The sequence below is a fragment of the Centruroides vittatus genome, unplaced genomic scaffold (genome assembly GCF_030686945.1).
Source record: "Centruroides vittatus isolate TY-2023 unplaced genomic scaffold, ASM3068694v2 contig_18, whole genome shotgun sequence".
NCBI classification, from domain to species: domain Eukaryota; kingdom Metazoa; phylum Arthropoda; class Arachnida; order Scorpiones; family Buthidae; genus Centruroides; species Centruroides vittatus.
In genome coordinates this window covers 2,445,341-2,457,706 of record NW_027121101.1, presented here as the reverse complement: position 1 = coordinate 2,457,706, position 12,366 = coordinate 2,445,341, and the positions used below count along the sequence as shown (strand labels likewise).

At 28.4% G+C, this 12,366-nt stretch overlaps 1 protein-coding gene across 3 annotated transcripts in view; it reads left to right on the top strand.

The window, feature by feature from the left end:
* LOC136969517 (AT-rich interactive domain-containing protein 4A-like) overlaps nucleotides 1-12,366 on the top strand; it is a 77,336-nt gene that overhangs the window by 23,786 nt on the left and 41,184 nt on the right. For all 3 annotated transcript variants that reach the window (XM_067263696.1, XM_067263697.1, XM_067263695.1), the window contains exon 2: nucleotides 6,416-6,526. In XM_067263696.1, coding sequence (XP_067119797.1) covers nucleotides 6,416-6,526 — 111 coding nt within the window. The remainder of the gene's footprint in view (nucleotides 1-6,415; nucleotides 6,527-12,366) is intronic.

Sequence of the window (12,366 nt, the reverse complement as noted above, 5' to 3'; positions counted from 1 at the left end):
ATGTGAAAAACAATGATAAGATTGCTATTGTATATTTGAATATAAATTCATATATGCATATTCTCAATGGAAGCGCTGTATTGTCAAATACAAGACAGCGTCCATGGCGAAAATATTTGAATCGTGTAAAGCATCGAGATTACAGGCATTCACACATGTGCTTGACAGAGCACCAAACTCTGGCAGTTTAGCTTGTGATGCTACACACCAAAATATCGTATAACACTTCCAATGATTCTATCCAGGGCTGGCACAGCTTCTCTATCATTAAATGTCACTGCATGCCACTGAAATTCAATCTATATTATGATGATAAATAATTCCCTAAGTTCTTTGTATCCTATTGTACTTAATATTTTATTTCAAATGCTTTTAAATTACCTAAAAAAATTTTTTTTGTTGGTGTTGTTATATAAATAAGTGGTTTTTTTTATTCATTTACTTAAAATTGTTTTATTGTTAACATTTTTTAGATATTTTTTTGTTTTAACAGTATTTTATTAGAGAAAGAGGAAAAGTTTATCAATATATTTTTGTTGTTGTTCAACTGTAGTAATAATCATCATTTTCTTTTATTTTCGGATTCTGTTTAATTGAAAGGATCAAACCAAAATAATCTAGCATACAAATTTAAAGTAGCAATTTTAAACAGCCATCTTTAATGGCCAGCAGTTTACTTTAAATTTGTATGCTGGATCAGGTTTTTCTGTTTTGATTCTATTTCATTCTGTTTTTTTTTTTTTTTAATTTTATCTGTTTGGTTTATTTTATTGATAAATATTTGTTATATCTGTAATTTTATAATGTTTTATATTGTTATAATAATTTACACATTAATTTTTTTATGAATCAATTATTTTCTCACTTCTGTATAAGAATTTTTATCTCAAAATTATTTTTATTAATTTTCATTTATAACAGAAACCTTTTTAATTTAGCAAAATTATAGCAAACAAACAATTTTTCACCCATCTTAAATGGCCTACACAATACACTATAATATATGAGGGGAAATTGAAAAGTCTTTGCTAACTGCATTTAAAAAAAAAAAAATAATTACAATTTCAAAATATATATATATATATAAATGAGAGGGCAGTTCCTTCTGTATTACTGCAGCAGTTTTAAACATTGTCTGGAGAGATGTGATTGAAATATGGGCATTTAAAAATGGCAGGTGTTCTGTCAATTTCCATGCTGAAGGAACACAAAAATTAATTTGATTATTGTGAACATTTTGCAAGAATACAAACAAATTTATTGAGAATTATGTGCTTTGTATGGAGATAGTTGTCTGTTGTGATGTAGTGTGAGTCGGTGGTGTGAGAAGTTCAGAAACAGAATAATGAGCATGTGTAATGCCCAGACTATCATTTTTCATCATCCACCATATATTCTGAATCTGATGTTTAGTGATTATAACCATTTTGATCCCTTCAAGAAAAAATTAGCAGATCACCACTTTCAAAGTGGTGGTGATGTGAAGATAGCAGTTTGACTGTGGTTACATAAGCAACCAGACATGTTCTATGAGACTAGAGTATCCAAAAACTTTTGCCATGATAGAAGAAATGTTTGGCCTATCTTGTAAAACTATTTAGAAAAATAAGAGTATAAACAGTGCTTTTAAATGTATATTTTGAAATAACAGTCAAATTTTGAGAAAAACATAATAAATTATTCAAATGTATGAGAATAATTTTTCACTAATGATGGGAAAATTAATGAAAAACTCTTAGAATACTAATTTTAGTTTTTTTTAATCAAAATTATCATACAAGTCTATCTGTTTATTGTAAAAGCAGAAAATTGATTTAACTCTTAGATGTTTTTAAATTATTTTATTTTCAGATGTTTTATAAAGTTAGTGTTTTACTCATTTAGAATTTTGATAAATATATTTTTTAATATTAAAAGTATATTAAAATTACTATATAATTCAAGAAGAATCTACAGTGATACTTTTCTTTAAAAATATATATATAACATGTTTTGAAAATCTGAAAATTTATAGAATGTTGATATATTTGAACAGTATACAGAAGAATTATATGTACTGTATATTCAATAAATTAAAGATTAATTCAAAAATTGAATTTAAATATATTGTAAGAAGCAAGCAAGTAACATGATCTTATTTCAAAATGGGTTTTAATTTTATGAATCAAAAAAATTCTAGAAACATAACAGGCTAGCTGTATCACTTTATACTTAGTTTATAGAGGAGATAAGAATGAAAAAGTTATTACTTGTATTATGTAATATGTGAGATTTCAGACTACTATATTTCCATTCAACTTTGAGACAATTTTAATTTGTTATAGTTGAAATGGAATTTAATAATAAACTTTTATGTCAAACAAATAGGACTGTAAAATGTGACAATTCCCACAGAATATAGAAATTGTAAATCCTATTATACATTTGCAACAAAATGAATTTTATCTTAGAATAATCAATTTCACTTTCTATAAAAGTGAAATTGATTCTTATAAAATAAAGTTCTCATTTTTTTTGGTAGAGGATTTTATATATTGTAAGAGGGGAAAGAATGTGAAATTAAAAACATTTAAAATTTGAAAACTTAAATATCTTATCAAACCTTTAAGAGACCTTTTTCTGCAACAATAACCAATAAATGCAAAATTTTATTGATGAATGAATAGAGCTATACACCAACCAAGTCGAATATAATCGGGCGAGAAATGGCTATAATACTAAGTTGCGGGTTGCGGGTTCGAGTCCTGCTTCGGGCCGATTTTTTTCTTCCAGTAATTCTAAATTATTATTTTAAATTATTTAATTAATTGTAATTATCAAATTTATTAAGAGATGGTGCCTAATGTCTACTTCTAATGCCAAATTGTCTATTAAATTATTAGTATTATAGCCATTTCTCGCCTGATTATATTTGTTTGGTTGGTGTATAGCTGTACTTGTATCGTGTGTAGTAAAGATGTTTGATTATGATGAATGAATATTTTAATTTCTATCCCAAATTTTTAATTTTATAAAAGTCAACTGAAACTGAGAGACTAATTTCTGGAGAGAGCTGTTGTCATTGTCTTAACAGTCTAAGTTCACTTCCTTTTAACTTTGTGTTTTTATTGTCACCTCTCTCAATCTGTAGACATGAAAAAAGTTGACTAACAGCAAGATCAAAAGTATTGTAAATGCATGAGAAGATCATAATGCAATATACTGACCTAAGAGGATTATTGTGGTGAATTAGATACAAATGAATTCATTCTCAGTATTTTACAGAGTATTGCTACCTCAATCCTCTTACCTGAATAAACCTCACAGTTTTATATGCATAGCCACATATTATTATAAGATGTAAAACCAACTGATGTCAGACTTCTGGTGATTAATGTAATTAACCATTTGAGCTGAGTAACTCTAAATTAGCTGATATTTAAAATGATTTACAGAAAAATAGAATTACATAAAATGTTAATGAAAACAGCATACATGCAATATTAAAATAAATTGGAAAGAAGCCAAAAATATTCATTTACAATCGAAAATATTTTCCATATTTAGAAATCTTTATTGCTAAAAAGAAAGAATAAAATGAAAAATTAACTAATTAAAAAATTGAATAAATTACTAATAGAGAAAAAATATTAAAGTTTAATATTTAAGGCTGAAGGTTGAAAATTATTTTAAAATTTTAGTTAGCTGTTTTATTGTTAAGCAATGTTTAAACATATCAAAATTATTTAATATGTTTTAATATAAAATTTTGTTATGAAGGATTAAAAATATCTGAATATTATATTACAGTTGATAGTTTATGAATTACTTCATATTTATTTATGTTTTAATTATTTTCACTTATTTAGAATTAGATTTATTTGTTTCAAAACATTTCAACTATTACATTTTAAAGCATTTTCAATTTGTTTATAGGAGTATTCATATAAATTCAGATATATCAGTTTAGAATTTTTTTAAACTAATAAGTACCTAATTTATTTGTTTGAAGATGAACAACAATACAAAGTTTTATTTATAAATAAGTTTGATTTATATTTATAACAAAGATCTTTATAATAGTTGAATTAATTTTAGTTTCTGAATATGAAAGAAATAGATAAAAAATTGTTTTTAGGATTAAATAATCTATTTATTTCTACAATAAAGATAACGTCTATTTACGTAGTAATGTTATTAACTAAAGATTAGATTATATTTGGATTTAGAAAATTTAGTTTTAGTGTAAGTGTCATGTTTCATTAATTACAGTAAAAGAGCTATAGCAAATTTTGAAAGATGTTACTGTAAAATATTTTGCTTTTAACTAAATATTTAATATTTATTTTTTTACATATAAAACAGCATTTCAAAATACGAACTTTTAATTAAGAATCAAGATTTCTAAATAAATTTAAGATTCTTCTTATAGTACAATAACTATGGATTTTAAATTTCTTGTCAAAAGTATTAATGTATTTAAATTCAATGAATGCCTTATTTATTCTGTCTCTGCTTATGAATTTTTAGTTTTTTTTTTAATCTGAAATTCATTTTCATATATTTAAGAGTAAAAATTAGTGTGTGTGTAATGAAGTAAGATTTTCATCATATTTTTTTAAGCCTGTATATAAAAACAAATATCTTAAGTTATGAACTTAGACTGTGAGTTTGGATAAAAGTTTTTTGAATAGAAATCAAGACAGTAGAGACTAAAAGCAAAAGAATTGAGATTAAAACTAGCAAAATTTGACTATGAAATCTGCCAAAATTTTTCAGTTTTAGATTGATTAGATTGATACTTTTTTCTGTATTAAATTAACTTTTTAAGCTGTGAAAATTTGTTCTTTTTATGTACTTGAAGATGAAATTGTTTTTACCCCTTAGACTACAAGAAAAATTTGTATAATAAAACAGTCAAACAACTTTCCCTTCAGCTGATTTTGTCTTGAACAGATTAAAATGATTTGTGCTTAAAGAGTTAAAAACTTGTGTGTGTGTGTGTGTGAATTTCTTAACTCCTTCAATTTTTGTCTAATCCAGATGAAATCTTGGTTATATTCGTTTTATGTTCTGACAGAAAGTATAGGCTGCTTATTTTGCAGAAATATTAGCTATAGAACAAACGTTTTTTGATTTTGGATTGGTGATCGCACTTATGTTACTACAGTGACGTCGGCGACCTCAGTGACGGCTTAATGAAGGAATTTCTCTTAAGTTGCATTTTTAAATATTTTGGAAAATGGCATACTTTAAACTTACTTTATTAACTTTAAAAAAAGATAGTCACATCATGTCACTTCTACAAAAGTTTTTTAAAACATTCCATAATGACCATGTAAAGCTTTATTATCCAATTGGAAGTAACAATCTGTTATTTAAAATATTTAAAATGTATTATAACACATCAATTGTATAAGCTATTTAATTTGTAGAAATATTAGCTACTCTTTTTGAATTTCTTGAAATCTTTCCTCTTCTCAATTTTACAATCTTTACTTTCTCACAAAAAGTAGTCCATCATGCTTTGATGGGAAAATTTCTAGTACTATATATTTGTTTACAAATAGTACGGAAACTAGCCAGCAATGTTTCTTTTAAGTTACTATGTTATTATAGAATAAGCTAAGGTCCCTTAAGATTAGACAATAACTTTTTCCTATTATTTTATTTACCTTTTAATAACAAATGTATATCTCAACTCTTTAGTAGATATATTATAGATTATGATGTAGATTTATTTAATCCTTCATTTTTATCATTTGTCTTTAATTAGTAAAATTTTTTTTTGTTAAAAAAATAGAAAATTATTAAGTAAAACTTAAATTCTAAAGTCAAAAAGATTAAAATCTTTTGTTTAAAAATAGTAATTACTGAGAGTGTATAGACCTAAAGGCAATGAGTTACATGACCTGTTGCCCTTCAATACTGATTTTTTTATTTTTTGAGAAGGGTGGAAAATAATATGGTACCTGAGTAAACAAGAAAATTAGATGTGTGACGTGACTAACATTTTCATTAAAATGGAAATGCGGAATGGAAGGCTATTACAGTGGGATATGTTGGATAAATGAGAAGGCAGATTATTAAGGACCGGATTAGCAAGACTATACATATACATACACATTACAATGTAGAAATTAAACAACTAAAAATAATTTTTTTCCATGAAGTAATATTATTAGAACATTTTGCAGAAAATTTTGTTTCATTTCAAAAAAATATTTTAAGAAGAAGCAAAGACAAATTATTCATTAACAATTAAAAGAACAAATGATAAGGAAGAGTTTGAAGATAACAGATTTAACTTTAAAAAGAAAAAACTATTTCATATTTAACAAAGATTTGTAAAAATTTCATGTTGTGTATAAAAAAAATTGATATAATAACTAATATTTAATAAATATATTAAATTTAATCTTATTTCTTTATAAAGGCAGCTGATGAGCCACCGTACCTGACTGTTGGGACAGATGTCAGTGCAAAATATAAAGGTGCATTTTGTGAAGCCAAAATTAAAAAGGTTAATAGAATGGTTAAATGTAAAGTAAGTAGCTTTAATTTGAAATTTTAGTATGTTCTTTTATAGTAAAATAAAATAATTATAAAGAATACAATTTTAATGTTTCTTACACATTATTGATTTGCTTATTCTCTCTTAGTTTTTAGTTTTTTCTATAAATACCGCCTATTAAGAAATAGATTAAAAGATTTGGGAGAGCTTTAATTTTATTGATTTTCAAATTATTTATATAAGATTATTTTTAATTATTCTGAATAGTTACAGATTACATTACACACAATTTCATAACATACATATTTAAGTACTGCTTTCTATATTATAAGCAATAATAGAAAATTGTTTGAAAATTTAACGATTTTTCTTACTATAGATAAAACATTAATAAATACATATTGAATGTTTTATTAGACAACATAATTTTCTATATTTTCATATGTATATTATTTTTTGTTATTGTTATGATGGTAATGTAAATATTAGTGTTGGACTGAATATTTGATATTATTCAGTATGTGGCTATATTCAGCTACAGAATAAGTATTTTGTATTTGACTGAATACTAAACATGAATGAATACTAAAGACACCTTCAGTATTTGAACAGAATACTTTCTCAAAGCTAAACTGTTTGGTCAAAATATCTCATTTTAGTTGCGGGGAGAGAGAGAGAGAGAGAGAAAAGAAAACAAATGAAACACAAAATATCAATAGAATGAAAAGAGCATTTAAAAGCATTGTAATTTATTCATTTCCAAAACAAATATAACTTTAATAAATGATTTTGAGCAAATATTATTTATTAATAATCATATCATAAATAAAAAACTGACTGTTTGTTTAATAATCATAATTCAGGAGTAATAAATTACAATTAAAGAACAGTAATGCTTCTGCATTCATAGAAAATAAGTGATTTTGTTGGTCATCATAAATACTTTCAGCTTCACTGAATATACTGTACATTCACTAAACACACTACTTGGTGGGCTGCCAAAAAATGATGAGCCTCAATGGCAGGATTTAATTTTTTACTTTTCATCATAATTAATAGTAATTTTTTTTAAATAAAAATTTATATAATCTTCCTTATTAAATAGAAGATGCTTTCATTCACCTTACTTGAAAGTCTGGTATTCGCATACAAAAACGGGTAATGGAAACTGACCCGTTCATCCCACTAGATGGTGGGAATTTGGTTTTTGTCGAGAGTTGGCAACACCAAAAAAAAAAGTTGTTAAGTTCCAAAAAGGCGCGGGAACATAGTGGAATGCTCTTATAACCGAATTAATGTAAATAGTTGATTTTTGTTTTGTGTGAATAAAATCTAAAGACAGATTTAGTGGACTTTTTGCTTGATTGACATACGACAGGGAACCTGGCATACGAACAAGACGGTCAGGTGAGAGTTATGAAAATTAATTAATCATTACACAAGACTAGGATGGGCTTGACGCAACAGAAACCATCAATGGAATGACAAATTGATGTCACTTTTGCTGTCAAAGCCGACGGAATACGAAGTTGAAAATTTTCAACTTTTACTGTCACGGAAAGTAGAACGGTAAAAATTAGACCAATAGGAAGGCCATTTAGCAATGTTGTCATAAAGATTACATGGGACGATAGCATTCAAACTATAGTGGTTGACAAGGCTAAAAAGCTTTATTTATATACTAATACACTAATATATTTCATTTATATGCTATATTACTATCTGATTTAAATAATGCCAAATTGACATACTTATTGTGTAAAGTATTCGGAATAGTGTAATCGTAATTCGGATTCAAAAGTATTGGATATTTCTAACTTTCAACGATTTTGAATATTTTTCCTATCCAAATTCTTTGTTTTTGAGCTTTTTTTTATTTCTGATAAGATCGTAAGCAAACTTAGGCAAGTTTAATTGATATAACAACGCAATCCTGGTAGGTGCCATTTTTGACTACTGGCATGTGGCCTACCTACCGTAGTAGCTGTTTATATTTACGGCTGGCAGATGGCATGCATTTCAATTTTAATTGAACATGCAATGCGGAAAGATGGAATGACAAGTTTTAGCTTACTGTTTCCATTGATGGATTCCATCATTCGTTTCCACATGTGAGTATGTAAGCACCAGGCTGAAGTCTTTTGTTTGATGCAATTCAAAATAAATTAACTGATATTCAGCCAAATACCAAGTATTTGGTAGTCAAGAAAGGCAGGAATATTCAGTATTTGATATTTGGCAACAGTGACTTCCAAGTAATTAATCATTATTCAACCAAAAAACCTAGTTCGTCCAGTGAATATGATACTTGTCATTTGTAAAAGTTGTCAAAGCTGTGTCATTTGTGTCAGTTTTTAAAATAAAAGTGTAACTACTAAAAACAACTGTTTTGTTGTATTGTGAGCTGTTAGTATTTGTATGTGTTATAAAATTCCTGACTTTTTAACATACACATGTTGTTTGGAAATGAAAGAGTCACTTTTAATTGATACTGTTTTACTAAAACAAATGAAGGTACAAAGATCAATTTTGTTCAAGGACAGTCCAGATAGTTCAGATTTACTTTTTGCAAAGTAATGGTCCATAGATATCATGATGTCCTATACATCTCAAATTTACCTGAATTCCTGCCTGAGCTCCATGCTAGACTTCCCAACTTTTTGGGCAATATTTTTCCAATTTCATTTGAATGAATTCAAGTTCTTTAACCCACAAGGATGGGAGGTATATTGCTGTTTACACAATGCCCAAAATCTCTCAATGGGACTGGCTTGTGGTACATTGGGGCATTGTTTTTTTCCACAAACTCAAGCCCAGTACTTTGAAGGTAGTCAGTAACTTTGCAGACATAATGGTCTGTTGCTAAATCTGGCCAGAACACCACACTTTCAGTGCCATGGTGTTTTTGGATGAAGGGAATTAAGCAGTTTTTAATACATTCTTTGAGGTAAATATCAGCATTGATAGATCAGCAATAAATAAAAGGTTCAGATGTATATCTATATTCATCAGTTGCTTGCCATATTAAGTGCTTTTCTGGAAATTTAGCTTTTCCTATAAACCTAACTTCATGTAGTACTGTACATCTCACTTGTTAGTGGAATGGTGGAATTTTATTTCATGCACTAGTTTGGGTCTTCAGGAAAGTATGTCTCATTATCTATCACCAATACTTTTTCTTCTTTCACATGTAGCTGAACATCAAGTTTTCAGAAATTAGTTTTTGCTCTATGTTCCTGCTTCAGATTGCATTTTGGAGCCGGTTCCTTTCTGTGGACAGTGATGCCTAACTTCTTAACCTTTATGTCATGTAGGTTACTTACTGCAAGACCAAGTTTTGAAGTAAATACCCTACAAGCAGTTTTGCAGCTGCTATTCTCAATGATGTCTCAGGGTCTCATTTGAATATGCATTCTACTGGCTTTGTAACTTTAACCCTTTCCCAGCCAGGGTACCGATCTATCGTTACCCTAATTGTTTCGCAAAACGGCCAGGGTACCGATTCATCGTTACCCTGTTAAAAATCGATTTTTATAAAATTTATCGACAACAGATGTCAGCACTTGACGGTATCGTCTTGTTTATCGTCTGTTTCACATATTTTTGTCCAGGTGGTGTTTTGTCGATGTAAAAAATTTTAATTATCGATGTTTTTTCCTTAATTTTTCATTTTCTGATAATTTTTTATTTCATTTTTAGCATATTCATGCAATAATATTACTATAATAAGTTCATTAATGCTATAATAAGTTTATTCAGCTATAATATGTTAATGCATCATAAATATTCAAGTTATGACCTTCAGTTCTGATATTTTATATATTTTTTTAATTTTTAATTTTTAATTATTTTTTAAATCTAAAATATCAGCAAATGTTACATCTATTGCTACTGGTAATCATATGTTTATTACGAAAATAAATAATCTTGTTTGATATAAAATGAATAAAGTATATTAGTTCATTATATTAGTTGAAAGCAGAATAAAGTTCAGATTTCAAACAAATGTTTGATATAATGTGCGATTATTTCAAAACGAATAAACGTACATGCATAAATGTTATATCAAATTGTACAGAACAATATTGTATGTCGTATTGGCTCAGTAACAATAAGAATGAAGTAACCAGACAATGTTAATTTTGACAAATAGTAACAAATTTTCAAGTCTGAATGTCAGTTATCATATATATATATTTTTTTCTCATAAATTTTTCAAACAAACTTTATCGAAATATGTCGTATTTAAAACTAACTATATTGATAAATATATGTGATTTTTTCATATGAATAAAATAATAATTTAATTTTTAGTGAATTTTTAAAATAATATTGCCTGATTCACCTATTTTGACCTTGGCCGTTTTACAAAATAAGGGGGCGTGGCAAACGGCAGGCTAAGGGTTAATGGTTCCTATGCTTGCAAGTCAACCAGTAGACTTTCGATACTCTGCAGTTTCATGTTTCTCAAACCTCTCCAACATTCAATTGATAATTGTTTGTCAGATATTTTTAAGCATAAAATGTTGCCTAGTGAGATTTAGATCTCTTTCTGAAATGTTTTAATAGTAATGGCAAAAATGTAACATATGCTTTTATGCATATATTTATTATAATAAGTATTTATAATTAAAATATTTAATACAGACTAAATGATCATTTATATCAGTGATGTCCAAACTACAACCTCCAGTTCAAGTCCAGCCTGTGGCACATGTTAATCTGTACCACAAATGTATTTGATGCATTACTTATAAATGATAGAAATAGGTCTGTTTTTTGTATATATGAAATGTACAAAATATTTGTGACCTACCCTACCTATGTTTTAGTGCAGTTTGGCCTACAAAATTGCAACATAAGTCACAGGCTGATGTTCATTTTGGTAGTATTGTGATTGATGCTGAGCTGCCAAGGCACCCATCACTTTATAGTAATCTAGCTTATCACAGATCATGTTGTATGCCTGGGTTTGGCCAGCACCAAATTCTGCAGTTGTGTCTTCCAGAGTCACCTGTCTCTGACTCTACTTGCAGTGTTATTCTCTTCAATGGTCATTCTTGTCTCTGTCAGTCTTGTGGTCGTCATGGAATTGTTTGCAACATTACACCATTTGTGCTGACAGTACATTTGGTACGTACATCTTTACCAAGTACTTATCAATTACAATGCCAGATGTGCTATGTATGTAAGTACCTTTTCTAAACTGAAGAAAAACACTGAGATTGGCATTATACTTAGTGTGTCCTTTTATCACAAGCACTTTCGACGCACTTATGGACGTCCTCATCAGGCGAAAATGAAACTTAGTGAGAAATCGAACAGAAATTATCTGACAAAATCAGAACACTTAACAATTTGAATTAAAAACTTCTTTCCAAACCGTTAGGAACACGCATCAAATGTTCAAAAGTGTTCGAACTTGAACGAATGGCAAACTCCGAGATAGGCGAAGCGGCGCATGCGTGGATCTAGGCTCGTGCTATACATTTGCTGTAGGATGTTTATCGTTGTTTAATCGCTTGTACAGCGTGACCCATACACTGGGTAGGTTGAGTGTGGGAGAGTTGCATGCCTCCATGGTGGTGGTTAGTAGAGACTCCCATATGAAAACAATTTTCCGATTATTACAGTTTCTAAGCATAACTGACTGGGACCACAGCGGGTTGTAACTCTGCTCTAGCACCTTTTTTGATAGCTCTGTAGTGTGTCTTCCCCTCATAACATCATCCTAGTGCTCCGCAAGCCAGCTGGCAAGCATTCTGGTGGTGGCCCCAATATACTGCGTGTTTTCTCCCGTGGTACAATTCTCCATTGGAATGGCATAGACGCCTGACTTTTTGAGAATGGAAAACTTGTCCTTATCATTGCAA